This window comes from Talpa europaea (assembly GCF_964194135.1).
Source record: "Talpa europaea genome assembly, chromosome: 4".
Classification (NCBI taxonomy): domain Eukaryota; kingdom Metazoa; phylum Chordata; class Mammalia; order Eulipotyphla; family Talpidae; genus Talpa; species Talpa europaea.
This window is the reverse complement of record NC_140070.1, coordinates 113,962,485-113,990,007: the sequence shown is the minus strand read 5'-3', so window position 1 is coordinate 113,990,007 and position 27,523 is coordinate 113,962,485. Positions and strand designations below refer to the sequence as shown.

The window sequence follows — 27,523 nt, the reverse complement described above, 5'->3', positions numbered from 1 at the left end:
ATGATTCACACCAACGTGAAGAAAAAGTTCAGCTGCTGTGTGCTGGCCTTTCTCTTGTTTGCTGTTATCTGTGTGTGGAAGGAAAAGAAGAAAGGAAGTTACTATGATTCCTTTAAGTTACAAACCAAGGAATTTCAGGTATTGAAGAGTCTGGAGAAACAGGACATGGGATCTGGTCCCCAGTCTGCCTCTTCAGGCATCACCCAGGACCCTGGCAGGAACAGTCAGACCCACCACAGTTCCAGGGGCCCAGTCAAGGCCAAGCCTGCGGGCTCTTACCAGGTGTGGAACAAGGACAGCTCTTCTAAAAACGTTATCCCTAGGCTGCAGAAGATCTGGAAGAATTATCTGAAAATGAACAAGTACAAAGTGTCCTACCAGGGGCCAGGGCCGGGTGTCAAGTTCAGTGCAGAGGCCCTGAGGTGCCACCTCCGGGACCAAGTGAACGTATCCATGGTTGAGGCCACAGATTTTCCCTTCAATACCTCTGAATGGGAGGATTACCTGCCCAAGGAGAACATTAGGACCAAGGCTGGGCCTTGGGGCAGGTGTGCTGTCGTCTCATCAGCAGGATCTATGAAGTCCTCCCAACTGGGCCAAGAAATAGGTGGGTTCTGGGGTTGTTAACTGAGCAGCTAGAACTCTTTTGGAGTAACTGGGCATATGGAAAGGATTGGAGACAAGATCCCAAGTTTGACAGCAAGGACTAGTAGAGTGGGTCCACATCGGTCTTTTTCAACTGTCTTTTATGATTCAAAGGGAACGTGGGAGCAGCTGAAAGGATAGGGATCCAGGTTCCCAACATCTTCATCAGTTAGAATTGATTCATTTTTACCTTTTGTTTTTTTAAAGATCTATTTATTCATGCATTAAGAACTGGGGTACAGGACAGAAGTGTGGGGGGTGAGAGGATTCACCAGAGACAGAGTGAGGAGCAGAACAGGTGGATTAAATACACTGCTGAGGGGAGCAGTGGGCGAGACAGGAGAGGTCTGCTGTGCCATGTGGGTCACCTCTCTGGCTGGGGATCGAACTCGTGCTGCAGTGGCTGCAGATAGCATCACAGTGCTGAAGCTTAACCCCTTATGCCATGAGAGAGGCCCCATTTTTGCATTTTTCAAATGGAAGTCAGATGCTCTACCAAAAAGCAGACACTACATTGACATTTAAAAATCATTGGAGCACAAATCTCTTAATATACCTAAATTATATGCCAAGGAATTCCGGGTTGAAGAGTTTGGACATACTGGCCATGGGGTCTGGTTCCCAGTCTGCACTTCAGGCAGCACCGAGGACCCTGGCAGATTAATTGAGGACTAATTTTGTCTTTTGGCGTCGACTACGTGGGTAATCCTCAGTTTTTCTCTTCGAAAAGAATTAAGTAGAACAGGAATTCTTAATTTGGGGACCAACTTCAGGTGGTTTATAAATCCCTAAAATTTCATGCAAATGTATTTTTTGCATTAGATGTGCATAATGTGTGTGCATGTGTGCAAGTCAGTCTGTTCACTTTTCAACAGAAGTGTCCACAGTCAATCAATTCAAAAGGAGGCAATTGAAAGAAGGGTTAAAAGTCACTGGTCAGAATATATTATTTGTTTTTCTTGAAATCCTTTGCAGGTAATAAGAGAGATTGTCTATCCATATTTATAAGTATGTATTCAACACAGAGACACAGATTTGCTTATAGCTCCTTACTTCCCTTATTTTGAGAGAATGTGTTTTCCATATTGTGCAGTGGGTCAGGCTAAAGCAAGCAAGCATAGGAAGCCTTGTTCTTCTGTCAGTCTCTGGAAGGTACAAGCAGGTGAGGTCATATGTCTACTTTTTTATTTCCTTCATATGACTGCCAGGAAAAATGGTCTGAAACTAAGCTCAGGCTCTCAAAGGAAAAAAAAAATAGACCCACATTGGAGTCTCTAGAACAGAAAGAAGTGGTGAGATCACATTTTGTGCCTCCCTAAATAGGCAGCACTTACTAATAAAAGCTGCCAAGTGACCCGCCCCACCCAACTTTTACTTTTGCCTTTTGGTTTCTTTTGGACTTCATTTTCCAGAAACTAATTGTGGTTGGTTTTTGTTCATCCATGGTGGGACTAGATTTCTTTCTTTCTCCCCATTTTGGCTCCCTAATGGTGATGTTTCTAATATCCTACCTATCAGCTCGTTCCTTTCATGTCAAGTTATCATTTGTGTGTCTGACTGGAATTCTGTCGATTTTGAGGTAGATCCCATACCTTTATGAACAGGAGCTACAGCTTTTATTTTTAGATACTCCATGAAAGTTTTGAGTGATTTATTTACTTATTTATTTTTGGGGGTCTGGGAATCTGTATTGTATTTCATTTTTTAATATTTAATTTGAGGGCTTGTTTTTTTTGCTCTTTCATATGTGTACATGCTCCGCTTACCCTCCACCAAGCCACCCATGTCAATGCTCCATCAGTGTTGACTGACTTAAATAAACATTAAGTAAAATAATCTTTGTCTAGAGATAGCAGCTATCACTTCAAATATGTATTTCCATGGGAGGACTTTGATCTTGAGATAGAACAAAAATTGCATGTTCAACTTCAGATGGTCTGTTCCTTATCGGGTATTTCCTCTGGGTGTTTAGTCTAACAATTACTTTAAGGCATTCATTCTTTATTTTAAATTCATTCATGAACTCTTCAAAAATACAAACAAGGTACTTACAATACACAGAGGAAAGGGGAAAGGCTACGATTGAAGATCTGTGATTTTCAGGCAGCATGCCAGGCTCACAGCTTTCCCACTACACCTGGGATTTGTCCAGCCTCTTCCCAACTATGCAACGTGGCAGTTGGCTTCAAATTGTTCGTTCTCACAAATAGTGCTGCTAACAAGGTTTATGTGCAGATCACTTGACTATTACTGCCTGTCAACAGGAAATACCCTCAGAAGAGAGACTAGAAGACTGAAGTGGGCTATACATTTATGATTCTTCTTTTGTCCACTGTGCAGTTGTTGCCCAGAGAGGCTGTCATAACGTACTGTCTCTCCGGAGGTGCCACAAACCAATCAATGGTGGGCTCAGCTGTTTTCAATTATTTTTGATACCTAACATGTAAAGTGTCTTAGATGTGTTAGAATTCTCATTTTAAACACTGGCATGTATTTTAAAACTTATGACCAGTAGGAATAATGCTTATTGGTCACCTGCTATCTGCCTAACATGCTTTTCTTTCAGTCCTTGCGGGAATCCTATGAGGTAGGTGCCATTGTTCATTTTATTTAGGAGCTAATTGTTGCAGCTCAAAGAGATGACACAACTGGTTAATAGACTGGGATTTTTATTGATAGAAATTTCCCCACACTTGACCCCTCTGCTTTTGTATCTGTTAGTGGTTATAGCTCTATAATAAACTTGATATAATGATTCTTTGTCAGATTAAAAGAAAGTCCCTTGATATTCCTGCCAGCTTTCATTCCTTCAGGAAAGGAGAAGAGTATGCTGAGTTGAGGCCAAGGCAAGAAGCAAAGTCTGCATGGGCGAAAGTGCAGGGTACATTGGGTATTACACATAACCCTGTTTGGCTGGCATGTGGGGTCCATTGGGGAGAGGGCTGGAAATGAGGCCAGAAAGGTAGCAAGGGATCAGCTCTTAGAGGATGCTGATAGTCATATTAAGAACTTTCTGTTTCATTCTTTAAGACATGGAGAGCCCTAGGAGGTTTTTGAGCAAGCGAGCAATGTTAGAAACAATTTCTCATTTCTTTCTGAATCCCTGTATTCAGGGGATTACTATATAATTTCTCTTTTATTAGTGACTATTGTCACATCCAGGTGAGACATGCCAGGCCTGTCTGAGCAGTGGCAGTGGAGAGAAAAGATCTGATTTGAGAGGCATCATGAGGTAAAGACAGAACTTGCTATGTAACTAGAAATGACACTGAGTGAGAAGCAGGAGCCAGAGTTTCTATCCTGTATCACAGAGGAGCAAGTTTCTGGCAAGAAAAGTTACCATTTTGGATGTGCTGAGTCTGAACCATTTGTGGATTTTCCTGGGTGGATTTTTTTTTTTTTTTTAAAGATTTATTTATTTATTTGTTTGTTTGTTTATTTATACAAGCACTGGGTTCAGTCAGAAGACGGGAGGGTGAGAGAATTCACCAGAGCCAGAGCGGGGAGCAGAGCAGGCAGAAGGACCGATGTACACTGTTGAGGGGAGCAGCGGGCGGCAGGAGAGGTCTGCGCGACATGCGGGACCCTCCTCCAGTGGCCGGGGAGCAGCTGGGGATTGAACCGGGGATCAAACTGGTGCTGCAGAGGCTACGGGCAGCTTCGCAACCCAGCGCTCAACTGCTGTGCCACCAGGGAGGCCCCTGGGTGGATTTTTATGTGGTTGGGTAGTTGATTCTGGGAACAGGTCAGGGCAGGAGATCAAATTTAGAAGTCGTTTATATCATGTTGATTGTTGTAGTCAGAGAAAGTGACCAATGTGGAAATTTAGGGGAAAAATTGTGTGGAAGGACAGGGAAAAGATTAGGGACAAACAAACAAAACAAAATTCAGAAAGGGCATGAGAGGACTGGAGTAGGATCAAGAGTGTACTGTGTGCCAAAAGGTAGAGGGGGTGGGAAGACAAGGTCTTGAGTGTGGACTGAAAAGACTGAATTGGATTAGGCAGTGCAGAGATTGTGATTATTTCTATCAGGAGCTGGGAAGTTTTTTCTAGAAAGGGACAAATAGTATTTTCCATTTTGAAGTCATACAGCATTTGTCCAAGTACTCAACACTCCTGTCACAATGCAAAAGCTACTATAGACAATAAGAAATAAATGGGCCTGGCTGTGTTCTACTAATACTTTATTTACAGAAACAGGGGATAGGCAAGGTTTGAGCACTGTAGTTTGCCAGCCATGATCCATGGTATATCTAGTTTCTCTAACCAGAATCAAAATGTAGTTTTCCAAAAATGGTTAGATGATTCATTAATCTAATTACAGACTATAAAAACTGGCCCAAATGTCATAAATTGTTTTCATTTACATTATTTACAGCTACTTAGAATTACTATACCTGGAGGCAGGGGATTCTGATGTACTTGTGAATTTACTAATGAGCTGGTTCTGTTGAATTTTCTGGGCATGTAATTATATTATTTCTATACAGTGATTTATTTATCTCTTCCTTTTCTCATTTGCATCCTTTTCTGTGCTCTAATTCTCCACAAAGAGAAGAGGCTATTTTCTGTGGCCTCCTCTGCAGAGGAAGGTTCTGGTTTGCTGGAATCCTAGTAGCTGTGGATTTCTCCTGGTGATTTCCGGGAGGCTTATTTGAACTTTGAAACTTTTTCTGCTTTTCATAGCAAGGACAGTTTGGCAAACAAGGATTCTATCCCCACCCCCTGCTTTTTTTTTTTTTTTTTAAGATTTATTTATTTATGCATACAAGAACTGGGGTACAGGCGAGAGGTGTGGAGGGTGAAAGGATTCACCAGAGACAAAGTGAGGAGCAGAACAGGTGTATTAACTTAAATACACTGCTGAGGGGAGCAGCGGGCAAGACTGGAGAGGTCTCCTGCATCATGTGGGTCACCTCCCTGGCTGGGGATCGAACTCATACAGTAGCTCGTGCTGGTAGCTTCACAGTGCTGACGCTTAACCCCTTGTACCACCAGAGAGGCCCTCTGTTCCCCTTTTTATGAGCCCAATTTAGTGGTATTATTAAAAAAAAATTCTTTTTTTCTTTAAAATAAAATCCAAACTTCATACCTGGCCTCCATAGTCTGTCTGATCTGCCAGCCTTTATTTCCTTGACTCATTTGCCTCCAAACCTCCTTCTTGGGGGTCTTGACACTGCTGCATCCTCTGACTGGAATGCTTTTCTCTGGACCCTTGCCATGCCTGACCATCCTTGGGGTCTCAGTTCACAGACATTCCTTGAATCACTAATCTATCTGAAGGAGATTCCCTCAGGGTCTCTGTTAGCTCAGTCTATTTGTGTCATAGTATTAATCACAAACCATAATTATCTTGAGTGTAGGTTATCGTGCTGATTTTTTAATCTCCCTGTGGTAGATTGTGAGATCTCTGAGATCAAGGACCCTGTCTCTCTGGCTCACAACCACTGTCTCTAGCACCTACAATGCTGCCTGGCACGGAGTAGGTGCTTAGTGAGTTTAGTTGAATTCTCCTTTCTTATGGTCAACACCAAGGACCTAGCCTAAGCCTTCTGTGCTGGATGTTCTCTCTTTGCCCTTTCAAATACACTGTCCCATGTTTTCTATCTGATTCTGTACCCTGGGAATCAAAATTAGGAGTGTGTCAACTGGGCTTCATTGCTCTTATTTGGCAGTGGACAATAGACACCATGGTATGAGACTGAGCGTGAGGTCAGAGTTTCCATCTACCTAGACCACCCTTGCAGAGTAACCATGACTTGCCTTTCTCCCTTGGCTGAAAGTCTCAGCCCCTTTCAAGCAGCCCTCTCAGACTCTCCTCTTTTCCTTCAGGCCTAGAAGTCAGGGAAAGAGAAGAGAGAGATATTTTCTGGCTGCCTGGATTCTCCTAAAGCAGAGTTCCCTGAAAGTGGCCTTCAGCTCAGAGTCTCCGAGCTCCACTTGCCACATTAGGTGGGGGGTAGTGATAGCTAGGGAGCCACTCTGGGCTGTGGCCCATCCTTATCAATTTCCTTAAGCTCTACCCATGGTTTTGTCCATGATTCTTTTTTTCAATTCTTGGCCTCGTGTCCTAAATGGGGTGGTCTTGACGGTCACAGTGAATCTGTCCTATTTGCTGAGTACTGTGAGCTTGTTGGGGTGCTGCGAGGTACTTGGCACTTAAGGGTTAGAGCTTATATTAGTGCTTTCATTTTTCTGACAGGGATAGAAATATAACCTAATGGAACTATCAAGACAATGTTTGGTTTTGCTTCTTTGGTAAGTGGAAGAGTGATTCCACTATAAAGAACACACTGCCCCTGTCTCCTTTTTGCTGGTGTCTGGGCACACTGGTGTCTCCAGGTGCAATTTCAGGAATGCCTTTGAGGTGGTTGTGCAGACAGGTGGTCATCTCTGCCAATTAATTTTACCTTATTGCACCATAAAACCTGATAATTTCCCCTTGTACCATGATGGGGAAAAGACTGGGGAGATTATTCTCTTGCCTTCCCTTCCCCACCCTCCCTCCCTGCAGACCTCCGCTTGTGCTGCATATTACTGGTGTCTATCATCTCTTCTCTGTTTCCTTGTGGCTTGTAGATGGTCATGATGCTGTCCTGAGATTTAATGGGGCACCCACAGCCAGCTTTCAACAAGATGTCGGCACGAAAACCACCATCCGCCTGATGAACTCGCAGGTAAAATCCTCCTCTGTACAGATTTGGAGGCAGAGAAGGCAGAGTACGGGCTTTAAAGTAGAATGTATCTACTAGAAGCGCATCAAAGTCGCCTGCTTAATTCAGCCCCTTAACCTCCCCGAGTACTGATTTCCTCATTGCAGCAGGAAAATACAGTGACTACCTGAGCCAACCTGGTGGTAAGTTCACAACAAAGCCCCTGTGGACTAGTCTGCCATGAATGGAGGTATCCGGTGCTCAGAGGAGGAGAGTCCTGCAGTCCCTGCAACTGCCAGGTCCTGTCTGGGGTGTTGGATGAGGGACAGCAGAACTGAGACTTTCCAGAGCAAGCATGCTGTTGTAAAGAGTCAGTGGGCGGGCGTGTAAGCTGTGAGTGTTAACACAGGTGTGGTAAGACGAGCACCCCATGATCAGATGTAAGGCCGCAGCAGAATTCAGGTATAACCTCATGAATTCCCCTAGATAATTAGCTTCCTGAAGTATTTCCAGGTAGCACATGGGAACTTGAAAAATATTCTTGCCACACGTTTCTGCTAATAGGTTTAATTAGTGGAAAGAGCTGGATCACACATATATCAAAAATAGCATGAGAGCTGTCATGCCATTCACCTCACTTTTAACACCCTGCAATCAGTTGTTTCCTCAGTAAACCTGAGCCTTGGGTGTTCAAATGTCAATGTTGAGCCTCTGCACACATCCCAGGACTTCTGGGCATGAAGTGAATCCTGGCAGAGGTGGCAGTGCCCTTCCAATGCTGTCCTGGCAGAATACACATTTCTCCGCCCTCTGCCAGCTCCCCACTCTCTGTTTCTCTCTCTCTTCACTGCCTGGCTTTCAGGAGCTCACCAGCGGGACAGAAGCCACTAGCTGCATGACCTACTTTCCACTGGAGGCCCGCAGCCATAGGAAACTTTTTATAAATGGGAATGAAGAACTTGGTTGCCAGACAACTCTGTTGTCTCTTGAATACTGTTAGTAGTAATGGTATTGTCACTATTACCCTCCAGTAGACTCGATGTGCTCCCCATGCATAATTATCATTCAACAATACGTTTTGGGTTTTTACATTGCTTCTATTAAAAATTACTACAGGCAAGGTTAAAAGAAATTGATTAGTCAGCAAGGAAATCTCTGAAGCAAGTGCTAGACTTTGAAAGATGGGCGGGATTTGGAGAACTAATGGTAGGGAGGTGTCCCAAAAAGTGGGATTGGCAGGACAGTTATGTATACAAAATGAGGGAGGCATTCAAACAAGCCTGGCTGGGGGTGGAGTGAGATTCATGATGCCTGTGAGAGGGAGACGAGGCTGGGCCTGTGGCTGCTCAGACTTTGGCAAGTCTAGATCAGGCAGAGGGATTGGGATGAGTCTTCCTTTTCCTTTCTGTGCCCCAGTTACTGAATTGATGGAACCAGAGGGTACCCAAGGGAGTGCCAACGCCTAACTTGTGATTTTGTGAAAGAAAATTGTGTTTCTAGATAGGGTTAATGCTTAACTATCCAGGAGTTTGGTTCCTTCCTTCCATGTCTTCTTCCATCCCCTCCCCCCCCTTCTCTCGCTTCCCCTCTCCTTCCCTGCCTTTCCTTCTTCTCTACTGTCCTTCCTTCTACAGATATGGGCAGTATTGAGGAGAGTGTAGCGAGCAGGGCGTAGACCTGCAGGTGGTATGCTTAGGGTTGAAACCCAGCTCTGCCTTTTATTAGCTAAATTATCATACACGGCTTCTTAATGCTTTCACGTACTCATCTGTGGAGAGAAGAGGATAATACTCTTTCACAGGGTTGATTGAGGAATAAGTGAGAAATCTATGCAAAGCACTTAGTACTGCACATATATCCATGACTCTTGCCTACTCTTAAATTTATGTGTGCAAACGAGTTGGTGTTGGGGTTACCATGGTGAGCAAAGCAGATTTGGCCCCTGGTCTAAAGTTGCTCGGATGACTACACAAAGAAATACAAAGTTGTACAGAGAACTACAAAGGAGGATATCAAGGTGCTACCAGAGCCCATAAATGGAAGTTTTTCCATAGTCAGTGGAGTCAGGAAAAGCAAGGAGGTGATGCTCAGCTGTGGGGGGAGGTGGGGAGAAGGAGATGAGAAGAGTGGTATAAAAGCTTTTCAGGAAGCGCTAACAGCATGGGTGTTGTCATGGAAAACTGGGGGTGCAGGGCCTAGCAAATCAGACGGTCAGTGTATGGGGTTGTGGTGAGAGATGAGGAAGAAGAACGGAGCCAAGCCATGATGCTGGAAAGATAAAAATTTTCTGGAGGTAGATGGTGGTGATGGAGACACAACATCCATAGTGTACCATTGAGCTATGCACTTAAAAATGGCTAAAATGGTACTTATGTTACATGTATTTTACCATAATAAAAGCCATTGAGTCAACGAGGAGAAACCAGTTGACAGGAGGAGAAATTTAACCTACTAAAAAGAGGAGATAGTAAGTAGTTCCTGAGAAAGTAATGGGAATTGATGTAAAACCTAGGTGAGGATTAACCCCAGCAGGAATGTGTGTGTGTGTGTGCACGTGCGCACGCACGTGTGTGCATGTGTTTAGAGGCAGTTTGTAGTGGAAGAATGAAAGGACATCTATTTTCTCTGTGTAGTCAAATGCAAGGCCCTGTTGGGGGGAGACTGAGTGGGGGAGAGGTTTTAATAGAAGAAGTTTGAACAGAGGAGATTTAAATTTGTCTTTGAGAAGAGTGGAGGAGGAAACATACCAGAGGAATGGAGTAGGATCTCCAAGTTTTGCAGCCACACTGGAAGCATGAACAAAGAAGTTAACGCTGCTTGATCATGGCTGATAAGATCTGCTGATCAGTGGGTGGCAGCAATAAAAAGAGGGAGCATGGAGGAGCTCTGAAAATCCTATCAGACTGGGGAGGCTACCACGGTACTTCTTGGGCATCTCTTCATGGAAGTTTAGTTAAGAACTAAATCTCAACTATGGAAAGATTCTAGAACTTAGAATCTTTGCCAAGTAAAGTTTCCTGGGCATGAATAGACAAACTTTGATGAAATTCTTCCTTGAATACTTCCTACTTGAGCGCCTTGAGCAAGTTGCTTTATCTTTCTGAGCTTTAGCATCTATAGTTGTCAGAGGGGAGTAAGAAAAGTTAGCGTTCAGGGTCTTTGTAGGATCAAATGGAATTTCTAGGCATGGAGCACTTCATCCAGAGGTCTGCAGTTAGTGCTGTGGGAGCGGTGGAGGTGGTCACCACCAGAGCTTCAAGGCCTGCCCTGCATTGGGAACTCACTGTGCCATCCTTATATCCCAGGCACAGGGGCCTCTGGCCTTCCAGTGGCGATGTTCAGGCAGCAAGGGGCCCTCTGGGAGCTGCTCAGCAGAAGGCAGGTTAGACTTAGGTCCCAAAAGGATAATTTTTAGAAAGAGGTAAGATCATGGCTCTCATACAAGCTATTTTATTCATATGAGGGAACCAGGCAGATGTTATAACCCATTCAGAGGACAAGCCAGAAGCAATGCTAGTTCTGCATAAAGTCAAGACACAGTTTTATCCATGAAGTGGGGAGGAGGAGGAAATGAATTGAAACTCTGCTGGGCAAGACTGAAGAAGTATGATGAGAGCTACCATTACAAAGAGTAGTTGAGCAGATCCCATAGGATCAAAATCTAATAGAGAACATGGGGGCCTCCCCGGTGGCGCAGCGGTTGAGCGCTGGGTTGCGAAGCTGCCCGCAGCCTCTGCAGCACCGGTTCGATCCCTGGCTGCTCCCTGGCCACCAGAGGAGGGTCCCACATGGCGCGCAGACCTCTCCTGCCACCCACTGCTCCCCTCAGCAGTGTACTTCGGTCCTTCTGCCTGCTCTGCTCCCCGCTCTGGCTCTGGTGAATTCTCTCACCCTCCTGTGCTTCTGACTGTACCCAGTGCTTGTATAAATATAATAAATAAATCTTAAAAAAAAAAAAAAGAGTTGTCATTTAAAAAAAAAAATCTAACAGAGAAAAAAGGTGGCTGTAGGTGACACATTCTTCCACTGAAGTGTGACATTTTTCCTGTACACTTCCAGATCATCATGCCCCCTCGGCCAGAGCTAAGAGACGGGTGGCCTATTTCATGGAGTACGTTATTTACTCTCAAGAAAGCCTTTCCTGGAGGGTCCATCAACCCCCCTTTCCTGTCATAAGTGGCACTAAATATTCGGGCTGTTCATTTCATACTCTCATCACAGGTGGTTCTGTGGCAGTACTTATTGTGATACTGAACTGTGATGGACACCTTTCTGCCATGATGCCCTAATAGCTCAGGAAGCTGGGGTCCCTATTTTTCCTTTGGTTCTGACTGGTTATCCCAGCTATTTTGTGTCTGTTTCTGTGGATGAGCAAACTGTATCTTCACCATGGCCACAGGGAGTGCGGGGCCCCTAGGAGGTTTTGGGGTTGCTGTTGCTTTGGTAAAATCTTGTGGTCAAGTAGCTTGTCCTCTTCCCAGATGGAGAGGTTCTCCTGACCGCAGCTGCCTTCTGAGGGTAGCCTGTGTTTGTTCATCTTCCCTCCCTCAGTGTGGCACAGGACAGTCTTCTGTGCATCTGGATTGTGACCAAGCCATGGAAACAAAAAGATGCCTTTGTTTCTGAGAAGATGGCTTTTTATAGCGCATGGTGTCATTCTGTGAGTTTCAACTCAGCAAACCTATTCGGGCATGTATGTGCCAGGTGTTATGAGATTTAACAGGAAAACCACATATAGCTAGCTACATGTGGCTTTAAATACATTCAGCTCTGACTCTAACAAAGTTTCATGAGATTCAGTTCAGTGAACTGAGAGAGGAAACGGTGGGACAAGAAGGGCCACTGGCTTCCTGAGAAGCTCTTGCAGAGATGGGCAGAGAAGATTTCTATGTCCTGTGGGAACAACAGTGTGTACCAACTGGACTTCAACCAGAATATTCCCAGACTCCTTACTGGGGCTTATCTTGAGTTAACAGCTACTGTCTGAGGGTCACGTGTCTTATTTCATCTAATCTTTATGACAACCCTGTGAGGTGTGATTGCCAACTATCATTTTACACGAGGACAGTTGGTCTCAGAGTTTTAAAGCTCAAAGTGTTGCTCTGGGTACAGAAAGCATGTGACAGAGATGGGACTTGAATCTAGATCTATTTGCCAGTGGCACTGTTAATTCCCTCAGCTTCCTTTAAATTCTAATATTTCTTCTCAAAATGCGTCTGTATAAGCGGGGAGATTTTCCATCAAGAGCCTGACTAAAATCTACTAGATGAGCCAGCTTATTGGATGGAATGCCCTTGATACAGTATTTTAGCATCATGATTTTGAGAGCTGAAAGTTTGACATGGTGGGTATCATGAATGCCAGGACTCCTTGTTCTGGCCAGCAGTTGCAAGCTAGGAGGCTGATAATTTTCAGAATTAGAGGAGTGCTGTGACTTGATCTTGGGCTCTGCTTTCTTATTCCATAGTGCTGGTCACAAGTGGTCTTCTTGTCATGGCTGCTCTTGGTCTTTCCTTTCTGTGGTCCATCCACCCTGGGCTCACCAGCTGCCCAGATTCCATTCAGTCAAGTAAATGAACTCCCTTCACACTTTGGCTGGTATAAAAGAATTCATTTTGGGAGAATGCAAAATTCTTCTCCCTACAAGGACTTGAGTTTAGTTGAAGGGAAAAGGTTCCACACACCCCGCAAAGGTAGTATGCAAAATGTACAGTGCAAAAGCAGGGTATATTATTTTTCGGTTAGTTTGACTCTTTTAAATACCTTACATAAATGAAGTGCAGTATTTGTTCTTCAGGATTGACGTAATGTAATGTGTAATGTCCTCAGTGTAATGTCCTCCAGATTCAGTTATGGTATCAAATGTGGTTGAAATTCTTTTTTTTTTTTTAAAGATTGAACAATATAGAAATAGATAGTTGAATTGTTGTGGCTATGGTGGGGAGAGATGGGGAATTGCTGTTCAGTTGGTATAAAGTTTGATTATGCAAAATGACTAAGTTGTAGATATCTATTGTATGACATGTCCACAGTTAACAATACTGTATTGTTCACTTCAAAAATTGTTAAGAGTGTCAATCTCATGTAAAGTGTTCTTACCCTAAATACAAAAAAGCAGGGTATACTCCAGTGTCTGACTGGTACCAACTGACCCAGAAATTTGGATCAGGGGAAGACAGTCATTGGCATGGGGTTCTTTCTGTGAGCTCACTGCTAAATTCTAGATGATTTACATTTACCTTTAAAGCCTATATTTAGCTTGTAGAAACTAGCTATCTTCAAAATAACCTCTTTCCTGACTCCACACTCCCTTTCAGCTCATCCGCCAGCCATAACCATTGCTTACATAAGAATCTCACTCAACCTCAATATTTTGAGGTGATTTGCTAGGAATTTTTGCATCTGTGTTCATTAAGGCTATGCATTTGTAATCTTCCTTTCTTCTTCCCTCCCTCCCTCCCTTTTTTGTAAAGATTTATTTATGCATACAAGAACTGGGGTATAGGCCAGAGGTGCAGGGTATTGTGTGTCAGACTTTGTGAGGGGAGCTGGAATTGAAACACCCTGCCGCCCTTTGGGAACTCAGGGTCTTATCGGATTATTTCACTTTACAAACAAGACATCTGAGGCCTCAGGAGAGAGAAGAGGTGACTGCATTGTTGCTCAGAGACAGATTGGGGAGCAGAACAGGCAGATCTACTGAAATACACTGCTGAGGGGAGCAGTGGGCAAGAGGGGAGGGCACATCTGCTGCACCATGTGGGTCAGCTCCCTGGCTGGGGATTGAACTCATGCTGCAGTGGCTGGCAACAGCTTGACAGCACTGACTTTAACCCCTGCACCACCAGGAAGACCCTAGTTTTTTTGTAATGCCTTTGTATTTTTGATATCAGAGTAATGCTGCCATTGTAGAATGCATTGGGAATTGAATTCCTTCCTCTACAATTTTCTGGAAGAATTTGTATAGAATTAGTATTTTTTTCTCGAAAGTTTGGTAGAGTTTACCAATAAAGCCAACTGGGCCTACAATTTACTTGTGAGAAAGTTTTAAGTTCCAAATTCACTGTCTTTAATAGATCCAGAGTGATTTGTGATATCTGCTTCTTTGTGACTGAGCTATAGTGGTTTGAGTCTCAAGGGATTTGTTTATTTCTTCTAAATTATTCAATTTATTGGTGTTGTAAAGATGTTCATAGTAGTCCCTCATTATCTTTTTAACATTTGTAGAATCTGTAGTGATGTGACATCCTTTGAGGTGATTCAAATGGCATTTGAAATCACTGTGCAAAAGGACTTTGGAGATCAATTAGTCATTCATTCATGTTGGAGTTCTTATTGATCACCTGTTGTTTCTCAGACTTTGTGAGGGGAGCTGGAATTGAAACACCCTACCCTTTGGGAACTCAGGGTCTGATCTGATTATTTCACTTTACAAACAAGACATCTGAGACCTCAGGAGAGAGAAGAGGCGACTGCATTGTTGCTCAGAGGATGATGGCCGGCCCATGAGGGGGATATCCTCCTAACAGCTGCTCTAGGAATGTCCCTGGTTCTCTGGCAACACTTTCCAAGTCCGTGTTTTCTACTCCCATCATTTTATTTATCCATCTCATTTATTGCTTTTTGCCCCACTATAAAATAAGGTTCATAAGGGAAGCATTTTGTCTGTTCTGTTCAATTACCTGGAGTAGGGCCCATTACACGGTAGGTGTGTAGCAAACATTTGCTGAACATAGTCTAGTACAGGGAACCTTCTTTTTACTCAGTGGATTGCCTCCAAACTTCCTCCAATTTTTTTTAGTGTGTGTTTTTTGAACTCTTATTTAGAAATATGTAAAAATTCCCCAAAAGTTGCAATAAGAATAATACAAAGGATGCAAATATATCCTTTATCCATCTTCAGTTATTATGAAATTTTATCCCATTGCTGTATCATGCACTCTATTCATCTTTCATAATAATTTTTCACATGGATGATAAAGGTCATTCTGTTGACTTCTCACTTGGAAATGAGGAATGTATTACTCAACAGTGGAGAAAAAGTGATCCTTGTTATAAAGTGGCAAATAACTTGGTTGAACTTTGTTCTAGTATTTTTGGAAGATAGAACTAGTGAGCAGAGAAATTTAATATAGAAATTTAGTATTTAACTGAGGTGATTTCTATAATATCTGTATTGTAGGCATTGATCCCTAAATACCTGTTGCAGATTGAGAGTTTGTGTCTTCACCTGCCTGCCCCAACCACCCAAACTCATAAGTAGGATTTAATCTCTAATATGATGGTATTTGGAGGTAGAGACCTGCAGGTGTTAATTAGATTGAGATGAGTTATTTGAGGATGGGATCCCCTTGATGAAGGGATTAGGATCCCAATAGGAAGAGTATGAGAGACCAGAGATCTCTATCTCTCCCATGTAGGGACTCAGTGAGAACATGGCTATGTTCAAGCCAGGAGCCAAATCTCTGGCACTTTTATCTCAGCTTTCTCACCCTCTAGAACTATGAAAAGAAACTCTCTGTTGTTTCAGCCACCCAGCCTGTGGTATTTTGTTGTGGTATTTTCTTGTTCCTCGCTGAGCTTACTGAGAGATTTTTTTATTATAGAGAAGTGCAATGCTACTGTAACAAATACCTAAAAATGTGCAAGCATCTTTGCAAGTGGGCAATTGGTAGAAGCTGGAGGAGTTTTGAAGGGCATACTAAGGGAATGTCTGGTGAGGACTCAAAAAGAAATGAGGCAAACTGGAGAGAAAGCATCTATCTTCTTAGGAATGCATTAATAATCATGAACAGAATGTTGGCAAAAATATGGATGATAAAGGTCATTTGTTTGAGTTCTCAGATGGAAATGAGGAATACATTACTGAACAATGGCGAAGTGATCCTTGTTATAAAGTGGCAAATAATTTGGTTGAAACCTGTTCTAATATTTTGTGGAGATTGAACTAGTGAGCAAAGAAATTTAATATAGAAATTTAATATTTAACTGAGGTGACGTCTCAGTAAACTTTCTCTTGATTGCTTTTGGTAAAATGTGAGGAGAGAGATGAACTAAAGAAGGAATAGTTGAGCAAAATGAAGTGGAACTTAAAGATTAGGAAAATTCTTATTTTATCTATATTGCAAAAAAAAAAAAAGTGAGAAAGCTTGCTTTGAAGAGAATACTAAGAGGATGGCCAGATAACCATTTGACAAGAAGATTCAGCGTGGATGTGAAGCACAGTCACCCTGGCAGAAAAACTGTCCATTTAAACTGAAGCACATGGAGACAGGATGAAATGAAAGATTGATAGACTTAGATCCTATAGGGTCAGACTGTACAGCTGTTTGGCTGTGAGTGCATACTGTTCATCAAAACAATCATTCTTTCAAGAATGATTCCAAAGCTGATTCAGAAATCATCAGGGTACCCTCCTTTGTTTCAAAGGGTGGGTACACTGCCTTGCTTTCAATAAGCCAGATGGCAACTGCCCAGAGTTTGGGGGAAGTGACTCACGGCTGGTGGGGCATAGTCACTGAGATGGGACTGCTATTCCAGTGGGTTCTTAAGGCACAATATTCAACCAGAGAGGATTGTTCTCAAGTCTTAAAATCTGATGAAATTTGCCTTGCTAGGTTTTAGACTTCCCTGGGACTTCTCATCTTTCTTCCTTCTGATTTCTCCTTTTCAGAATGGAAATGTTTATCCTATGTCTTGTGCACCATTGTATTTTGGAAGCATATAACTTAATTGGTTTCCTAAGATGAATTCTACCTTGATTCTCAACATTATCTGATTGAGATATTTAGATGAGACTTTGGGCTTTCTATTCTTAACACTGGAATGAGTAAATACTTTGGGGGGATGTTGAAGTGGAATTAATGTATTTTGCATGCAAGTGGGACATGCTTTGTGGGGACTTTGAGGCACTATGTTATGGACAGAATGTTTATGCCTTCCCCAAATTCATATTTTGGAACCCCAGCCTGCAATATGATGGTATTTGGAGATGGGACTTTTGGGACAAAAGCACAGAACATCTCTTAAGGGTGAGACATCATGATGAGATTAGTGTCCTTATAAGAAAAGGGAACGAGACCAGACTTTCCCTTTCCACCATGTGAGGGTACAGGGCAAAGATTGCCATCTGCAAGTCTGGAAGTGGGTTGTTTCTAGGGAATGGAACCTACTGGATTCTTGGCCTTGCTTGATTTACATCCCAGCTTCCAGAACTGTGAGAATCAGATGTCTCTGCAAGCCTGTGGCAAGTAGATTTGCCATAAATTCTTTGCCACAAGCATTTTTGCTGCAAACATTTTTACTACTTCACTTATTGACTGTAAGGCAATTTTAATATAAAAGATAAGTGGTTGATAGCTTGGTTTGACAGTTTGTTTTCAAGTTTGGTTCATATAGTGACAAGTAGAAGTGGTGGTCTTAAAATATAGGTAACTACGTATATGAACTTGATAGAAAATATAGCAATAAAATTTACTAGAAGTGTGAAATAAGAAACTTAAAACCAGATTGCATAGTTTACTAGAAAATGGTAGTTTGTTTGCAAATTCCTTAGCAACTGCAGTCAAACCTCCCATTATCAAAACCAACAGTTTACCAAGCTAAAGCAAATCTAAAAGAGGTGGCCAGCGATTCACAAAAATCTTCAAGAGCAGTAATTATCATTATAATAATAATTATAATTATTATTATAAATTATTTAAATTTATATAATTAAAATTATATAAATTTTATATAATTTACACACCACATCTTGCTCTCCAATGCTATCTTTACCAAATTTGGTGAATTAAACATGAAAATTAAATGCACTACACCATCAGCATCAACATTTCTTCCACATTGTGACTTTTTTTTTTTATCAAGCTGACAGATGAGGGTAAGGTGCTTATTTCAAAACACACTACATTGGAAGAGAAAGAGACTGAAGACCATGAAAGTGTGGACTTGAATCCAGGTTTCCCACACAACTTTGGAACACCCATCAGCAGACATGTGACAATATGCCAAGAACAGATAACAGCATAGTAGTCTTTCACAACATAATACAGTGCTCACTTACAACTGTGCATCCTAGGATTAGAAACTGATAACTCTTTTAATGTGAAGGAAGAAATTTTAGCAAAAAAAGCACTTTTAATTGTGTTATTAATATTTTATGTTTCATTATTATCTTTATCTTTTTTAATGCTAGAATTGCCTTTTGGCCAATTTGTTTTGTGGTGAAAAATATTTTCAGCAAAGCACTCACAGTGAATCTACTGTTTAAGCCATCCAGTCTATGGTATTAAGTAGTCCAAACTAACTGAGATGATACTTTGGTTTGCATTTCTTAAGGATAAAATTGTTGTAAGCAGCCAAATTACAGTTATCAGCTTCATATATTTATATTGATACCATACTTTTACCTAATTGTCTGCATTCCAGTTTTATTAATTGATCTAATAATGTTTTTATGTCATTTTTTTTCTTCTAGTACAAGATCCATATAGGAATGTGTAATACATTTAGTTGTTACACATCTTTAGTCTCTTCTAATCTGGAATATTTCTTTGTCTTTTAACATTAGTGCTTTAAAAGAATTAAGTCCCTTTTTTAAAAAATAAGAAAAGTATTTCGGACTTGTCTAATGTTTATTCAATATTAGATTTGGTTTATGCATTCCTAGCTCAAAAACTATAAAAATGAAATGGTGTCCTCCAAAGAGCATCACAAAAGGAAACATCAGTATTAATCTGCCCATCAAAATGATTTTCTGCCCATCAAAATAATTGATTTGATCTGCCCATCAAAATGATTTTCATTTTGATCACTTGGATAAGGTGTGGCCTGATTGCTTCACTGATCAATTACTACTTTTCCCTTGTAGTTGGTGGGTAATCACTTTAATACAATGCCATTACTCTGTTCCTCATCAAAATTTATTCCCATGCTTAGCTTTCTTTGATCATTTTTTGGCCTGAAGAATCTTTACTATGAGGGTTGCATTATTAGTCTTTCAGTCCCAGCCTTCCTTTTTTCCATAGCCTCTAGTTAGTATTTCAACTTCCATAAGCAAGAACCCTCTTTCTCCAAGGATTTCTTCCCTCCCTCTCTCTTAGCTTTCCTTTCTTTACCTGTTATTGCAAAGAACTCATGGGTTCCTATTTTTTCAATGACTTGTAGTTCATTGCTGTTCTGAATTACTGTGGTATTCAAATTTTCCCCAATTTGGTTAGTGGGCGTGCCTTCAAGCTGACTTTTGTTTTCCATGAGGTGCATGCCCACGTCATTTTTTTTTTTTTCCTTTTTGATACTTCTTTATTTTCTGGTATAACAAAAGAAAGGCTCTCTTTGTGACTTGTCTATGACAGCCTTCTCATTTTTTCTCTCATATGCCTATGGTGTCTCTTCCTTTTTTTTTTATGAAGACACCAATATTTCTTATCAGATTATTATGTTATCTTTTTTACCTTTATTTAAAAAAATTTTTATTTTATATATTTTTTACATCATTTTTCATTTTTGCACAATGTATGCATTTTCATCTTGGTTATAGTCCCCATACAATTCCCACCCCCCTTGTTTTCATCCTACTCCCTACTCCTCCCCCTGTAGTGTGTCTCTGGTTTATAGCTGCTTGTTGATTTTGATTTTTACTTTATTATAATCATAAAATTTGCAGCAACATGGATGGAGCTAGAAGGGATCATGCTCAGCAAAATAAGCCAGAATGAAAAAGAAAAATACCAGATGATCTCACTCATAGCAGGAATTTAGAAAACCTAAATAAGGGACCAGGGAAAAGACTAATTATTATGTTATCTTTATGACTTCATTTAACCATAATCAACTCTCTGAAGGCTCTTCCTCCAATAAGTCAGTTTGGGGGTGAGGGCTTCAACATGAATTTGAGGGGCAACGAAAATCAGAGCCTTGAGGCACATGAGCCTGCCCTTACTTCAGTGCAAGTCAGTCTGGGCAGGAGAATACTTTTTCCTCTTACATCTGACTCTGTGATTTTAAATGGGCCAATCAGGTTCAAACTAAATGGACCAATAAGGTTTGAGCAAAATGGACTAATCAGGTTCGAGCTCTTCAGCTATCACTCAACCTTGAGATAACTTTGGATTGAAAATGAAAAGTGAGCTGGTTGGTGCTAAATGGTTCAATCAAATGCTCAGGCTTGAAAATGATCCAATCAGGCTTGTAGGGTAGGGACCCTGAAGAGGATATAAGGCAGAGTAAGAACCAGCTTGAGTCAGTCAGCAGTTGGCCTCTTAAGAGAGTGTTCATTGGACCACTTTTGAAGAGGAAGCATTCAGCAGCTGACCTCCGAAGAGAGAAACGAGCAGTTGATCTCCATGAGATTCAGTAGACTTCTGGACCTCTAGATCTCTGTACACCTATGCAGAGAACTTGCCAGTGGCCCTGCCTCTGTCCCTGCCTCTAACATTGCCTATGATGAGCATCATCAGCCTCAGTCTGGTGTCTCAAAGATCTGTTTGCTGTTGGTATATGCCAACAGCTCACAAAGAGCTGTCCACAGCGTCTAGTTCTCTGGCACCACCTCCTGGTGCTGTTGAGTCCATCATTATCTTGTCCAGTGTCTGGCCCAGCCTTTGGACTGCTGCTGTGGGCTGTTGCTTATCTTCTATAAGCAGTCTTTTTTGGGACTTCTGGGCACTACAGACACTGGGGTGGGACAGCCAGCCACTTGGGGCCTTAGATACTTCCCTTTTCCCCAATCCCCTGTTTGTTAAATAAACCCTATTGTTACTGGACCATGAGCCTGAGTGGTCTTGCAATGACAGGGACATGTCCCCCCACCTTGAGCACTGCCCCTTGACACTGTCTCGAATACCAAATTTGGCACTTTTTAAAGTACTGTGTCTTAGCACTGTTTCAGTACAATTTTTGTACTGTTTTAATACTAGTGTTCAATCTAGAACAAAGAAAGAAGATTTGGGAAGAAATGCAATTATGGATGGTTATTATTTTCTTTATATACATAGAAGTGTCTGTAAGTGTTTACACACACACGTACATGTATTCTTTTCTTGTGTTTTCTAACTCTCTGCAGTGAGCATTTCTTCCTTTATAACTGGAGAGGTTACTTTAAACAGGTTTCTAAAACAGTAGTGTTCCATCTCCCTGGTGTCACCTTTTCCTGGCAGGTGTTCCCCTGGGTGCTGTTGCTCTGGCAATGCCTTACTCTCCTCATCCTGAGGCCCATGGGGTGCCTGAACTCAGGTCAGACTCCCCATCCAGTTGAGTAGAAGAACTTTATTCTCCCTCAAGTCTCTTGTGCTGCACTTAGAAAACTGACATAACTGAGATGTTGTCCAAGCACAACCGGTCCCCAGGTAAGGCCTCATACGATGATAATATCCTAGAAATCAGGCACCTGAGGCCTGGAGATGGACAGGCCAACTTTAGACCACAGAGTGAGTTAGACACAAAGCAGTCTCCCAAGTCCCTGTACAATTTTGAAACTTTTTTTTTTTTGAGAAAATCTTTGACTCTCACTTAAAGGGTCACTAGAACTATCGTGGTAGATTCAGAACAACATCCATTTAAGATTAGGGATGTTTTCTCACTCCTCTTTCCATCCACCAGATCCCTCTTTGTAGCCCAAGAGCCTAGGATGAGCCTGGGGGGGACGAGAACTGACCAGTTCCCAGCAGGTTGTACGGAGCATCTCACCAGCCTGGTGAGAGTCTCATATTTGAAGATGTGGCCCCAACACACAAGCCAAGTGCTACATTTGGTGCCCATCCGTAGATGCAGCCATCTGTTCCAAGTTGCAGAAACCACTGGGTGTGGCAAACTCGTGAGAGGTGCTAAATAACTGCATGCTGGACTTTATAGGGAACCGAAGACACTTTCAGGGATCATTTTGAGTATATGAAAGTCTGACTTGACCCTCATTCCCCAACCCCCATGCTAGGACACCAGGTGGAACTGAAGGGGACAATAGCCAGGCTCTTCTCACTCTCAGTAATCTCAAAGTCTGACTGGAATCCTTGTTGCTCCATGGCTGATCAGTGGTGACAAAATGACCTTTCAGGTCCACAGATTTCTGCAGGCAATTTGCCTTCTTCACATGTGCAGAACAGAGGTTCTGCACCCAAATTTAGCAGCTCAGGGTCTTTGGGACCTCAGAGGCTTTGGGACCTCAGGTGGTGCCTGTGATGTGTCCATTATTTATATGTCAATGTCCAAGTGACAGCTTGTCTGTGTCCTCTTGCAGTTGGTCACCACAGAAAAGCGCTTCCTCAAGGACAGTTTGTACAATGAGGGAATCCTGATCGTGTGGGACCCATCTGTGTACCATTCAGATATCCCAAAGGTAAGTGGGTGGCCCTGGCATACAGGTGTGAGTCTCTGGATTGCTATAGATTTTCCTGAGTTTGGAGTTTGTAAAGTCACAGCTGCCCTGAGCAGGAGAATGGCTTTAGGAAGGAAGGTACCCTCTCTACTTCAGTTTCCACAGTTTTGTGCTGATCTCACTTAGAACTCAAATTTCTCGAGGTGAGGGCCAGGATTCTGAACCCTCAGCTATAGTAACTTGTGACCTAGTCTTTTGCCCTTTAAAAATGAGAGGCTGGTCATCTATTTTTGAGCATTTGGGTTGTTTCCATAGCTTAGCTATTGTAAATAGTGCTGCTATAAACATAGGGGTGCAGGTGCCCTTTTGAATTAATGTTTCTGTGTCCTTTGGGTAAATACCTAGGAGTGGAATTGCTGGATCATATGGAAGCTCTATCTTTAGTACATTGAGGAATCTCCATAAATCAAGAAGATGTGGTACATATACACAATGGGATATTACTCAGCAATCAAAAAAGATAAACTCATGCAATTTGTAGCAACATGAATGGAGCTAGAAGGGATCATGCTCAGCGAAATAAGCCAGAAAGAAAAAGAAAAATACCAGATGGTCTTACTCATAGCAGGAATTTAGAACCTAAATAAGGGACCATGAAAAAGACATTATAATAAAGAAAAAGTCAAAATCAACAAGCAACTATAAACCAGAGACACACTGGGGGGTGGGAAGGGGAGGAGAGGAGAGATTAGGGTCAAAATAAGAGGGGTGGAATTATGTGGGGAATATAACCAAAATGAAAATGCATACATTGTGCAAAAATGAAAAATGATATAAGAATTATATAAAATAAAATATATTAAATATAAAATAAATAAAATTGAGAGTCTGGGTCAGGTGATGCCTGGGGCCCATTTCAGCTCTGATACCATCCCCAAAGTCTACGATCCCAGACTCTGAAGCTGTTTCAGGGTCATCACATTCAAAACCTACTGTGTGCACAGGCTGCATTCAGGGTCCTTCTGCTAGCAAGTGAGACTGTGATGTGAGGGGAAGTCTGGAATCTGCCCTAAGACAGGGCTGTGCCCCAGGACTCTGCCTTAGACCTTTCCCCTCTCAAGTCCTCAGACGAGGCTGGCTGCAGACACAGTGGGCCTGGCATGTTTCTCTGCTTGAGAAGACCCTTTTCTTCTTTTTCAGTGGTACCAGAATCCCGACTACAGTTTCTTTGATAACTACAAGAGCTACCGGAAGCTGCATCCTGATCAGCCCTTTTACATCCTCAGGCCCCAGATGCCTTGGGAGCTGTGGGACATCATTCAGGAAATCTCCCCAGAGGAGATCCAGCCAAACCCTCCATCTTCTGGGATGCTTGGTGAGGCTGTCTGGGGAAAAGCTTTCGTGTTTATTTCTTCTGGGGTCTTGTTCATTCATTCATTCATTTGTTCACCAAACAATTGTTTTGCTGTATTTGGACAGCATGCAGCATTCTAGATAGAATACAGAGATCGATAGGATAGAATCCTTCTGATTTACGGTGCCCATTGGAAGAGCTCCGTCAGGAGTTCCAGGAGGGCGTGACCACCGGTGCCACAGGAGAGAGTACTTACTCTGGGTGGATCGTGTGCTTCATGGAGGAGTGGCAATGGGCCAGGCCAAGGAGAAGGGTGGATGTGACAGGTGGAGGTGGAGGAAAGGGAGGCACAGAGAACGGGGGGAGGCTGGAAACCGGGGGGAGAAATATTGGGACTTTATATTGATATGAGGAGAATGAGGCACTTGCCTTAGGTATATAATAAAAAAGTCACCATAAATACAAAACTTTATGATGAACAACACAACAGAATTTTAAATAAAGACAGGATCAATAATAGTACTGGGAACCAGATCGGAATCTGAGGAAAAGGAACAATCAATAATACTTTATTCAAAATTTTACCCTAGTTCACCTTTTCACCCTAGTCTCACCCCTCAGAGAAGAATTAGTGGTGGAGTTTGACAGGGTTTGGGGGCCAAGAAGGTGGAAACTTATTTGGGTGGGCTAAGGCAGAGTATAGAGGGCCCTGAGTGCTGGTTACAGACTTTCTTCTTGGGCTTTCTCCAGACCCCTCAGTCCTCACGGTCTGTCTGCACTTCTCTCTCTTTCATTTTGAATTTGACTGGACCATGGGCAATTTCTACCAGGTTCCAGGCTCCATAAATGCATAGGAAGGGAACGCCCTCTTGTGGGTCCCCTTGAGGGCCACTTTCCCACCAGATGACCCCAGCCACTCCCCATTGTGTAATTTGCCTCTCACCCTCCTGTTAGACTGCAAACACCCTCAGGTTGGGGGACTTTGTTGAACTCACCTTCATGGGTCTGGTCAGGTTTAGAGCGGTGGTAAGTGTTCCCTCAGTAGATGAACAAGTAAGTGTTTAATTTCGAAGATATTTAGTATAGAAAGAGACAGGGACTCTTACCCTATCACATCATCTTTACATCTGCTTTCAACTTCTGAATGGGTCTTTTGGGGTTCTTCCTGGAGTCCTTTCGAGGAGGAACATTTGGGGGAACATCATGAGGCATAAACTTATCTGTTGCCCTATTGGCCGCCTCTGCCCATACTGTTCTTCCTTTTCCGATATTCCTCTCTTGCCCATCCCCGATGGCCATAGCCCCTGCCAGGCCCCACTCCGGTGCTCTATGAGGTTTGCCCAAGCTCTTCCATGGGACGTGCTTCCTCCCATAACTTCTAATCCCTTCTGCCATGCCCACATCTGTTAGTTATAGAGGTATCTTTCTACCCCATTGAGCCAGGGTGGCCAGAGCGCACAGTGGTTCTGGAACTAAGTTGCTGCTAGCTATATAAAATTTTGCTGTCATGAGAACTGTCCCATCATAGAGATCTCTGTTTTTACAGTTGACAAAGGGGTCTTAGATCCATGATCTTACTGCAGCCTAATAGTAGCCTCTGATAAAAGGAATGCCTTGGGGCAGATGAAGAGCTGAGGCCCAGAGAAGGCTGAGTCCTACACAAAGGACTAAGATGGGTGGGAAAAGCATAGGTGGTAGCACGGGTCTCCTCCTCATGTTGGGCTTCATCTGTGTTCTACACCATATCCCCTCTGCTCCAATCTCTCGCCTGAGGAGGTTGGCGGAGCCCTTCAATCTCTAGTGTTCAGGAGGACCTGCCCTGACCTGGGTGTGGGCCAGAGGTGCATCGGGCTCAAGTGGTCCTTCACCCCAGTGAACAGCCTGGTGGATTAGCTCACCAGAAGAACTCCGACTTGGGAGGGGGGGTCAGAGAAATCAATAGAAACTCTAGAGAGTAACTCTTTGAATTTGGCTTCAAGCTGCTGGGCTATTTGGGCAGAGCTCGGGAGGCGAGGTGGGTTGTCGGGCAGGACTCAACCTATGTCCCCTTTCTAGGCATCATCATCATGATGACACTGTGTGACCAGGTGGATATTTATGAGTTCCTCCCATCCAAGCGCAAGACCGATGTGTGCTACTACTACCAGAAGTTCTTTGACAGCGCCTGCACCATGGGCGCCTACCACCCGCTACTCTTTGAGAAGAACATGGTGAAGCACCTCAACCAGGGCACAGACGAAGACATTTACCAGTTTGGAAAAGCCACACTGCCTGGCTTCCGGAGCATTCACTGCTGAGCCTGGACTGCTGCCAGGTGTCCTTATCTTTCTCCATTGGGCATTTTCAAGCTGCTCTCTTAGCCACTCTGACCTGGGAAGACCAAGTCCCTGAACAGTCCCAGCCTGTCCCTGGTGTGCTAGGCAGTGTCAGTGAGCGCTCTGGGGCTTCAAGCACCTGAGGGCAAGGAAGCAGGTCCAGCCTGCCCTGCAGCCGCAGACGTGAGCGCAGTGCCCGTGTCACACATGTACACGCACACACACACAATGTTCTTTTCAGACAGAGTTCTCCTCTCCTTCCCCACAAGCAGTTGCAGGATCAATCTTTGCCACCAGGGCTGCCAAAGCTGAGCGTTTTCCCCACCTGAATGATGCTATTCATGCCAACCAGCGCTCTGTATTACGTGAAATCTGCACCGTGATGTTGATTTCATGTTTTCAAGACATTCTCCCAAATTCTGATTGTGCCTGGTACAGGATGACACTGGGTAGGGGGTGGGGGTAGGGGGGTGGAGGGGATTCATAGGGCGAGGGGGAGCAAGTAAGTAATCCAGGGCATAGGAAACATGCTGGATTCCTCCAGAACAAAGTCGCCCCTGGGGTCCATTCCCCTAGGGGAGGCAGTGTTCTTATTTCTGGATGGTTTCGCTGGTCCTTCACCTGGGCACTCCTGAGCAAAGGGCCTTGATGAACTACATCTCCCTCTGTATGGAGGTGGAGATGCAGAAGGCACAGTCGCCACCCCTAAGTGGCTCACAAGTCAGTGGCAGAGATGGGTAGAACAGTGCTGCCGGGCCTGTATTGAGATGGGCCTGTTGTGCCATCTGTCTGCGTACCCAGAGGTCGCACACTATTGTGTAAGTCATGGAAGGTTGCACCAGTCTGGGGACAGTAGAGTGGCTTCCAGAGGAGAGAAGGAACATGTTGGGTAGATTTTGCTGGAGATATTTGAGTTGTGTGTTCTATTATCTGTACTTATTCTCTAAGACCTGCCTGAACTTAGACTCAAATTATTTTTTGAGAAAGTCCCCTACCATGTCTGAGGCAGCGAGTATAAGCCCCATGGCACATACCAGGAAAGCTGGATGCCAAAAACCTGATTTCTCCAGGCTTGGTCTGGCCTGATGTCTTTCTTCCCCATTGGGTTTGCATGCTGCATTGAACACTTCCTTTTTAAGGCCCACCCTCATTCTCCTAACTGGCATCTTTTCTAATCCTTTAAAATAATTTTCTCCTCCGCCCCCATGACTTCTAAGCATTTCCTACTTTAAAAGGGTCCTGACC

At 43.1% G+C, this 27,523-nt stretch overlaps 1 protein-coding gene across 2 annotated transcripts; it reads left to right on the top strand.

Annotated features, from left to right (window-relative positions):
* ST6GAL1 (ST6 beta-galactoside alpha-2,6-sialyltransferase 1) lies at window positions 1-26,260 on the top strand (the record flags this gene model as incomplete). 2 transcript variants are annotated; one of them, XM_084231304.1, is made up of 5 exons in its annotated part: window positions 1-607; window positions 7,226-7,323; window positions 22,532-22,630; window positions 23,810-23,984; window positions 26,019-26,260. In XM_084231304.1, the coding sequence occupies 5 exons, from the start codon at window positions 1-3 to the stop codon at window positions 26,258-26,260; spliced, it is 1,221 nt and encodes a 406-aa protein (XP_084087430.1). The 2 variants fall into 2 exon arrangements, with proteins under 2 accessions (XP_084087430.1, XP_084087429.1); XM_084231303.1 differs by having other exon boundaries at window positions 7,226-7,338; window positions 22,511-22,630.
* Between the last annotated feature and the right edge of the window lie 1,263 nt (window positions 26,261-27,523).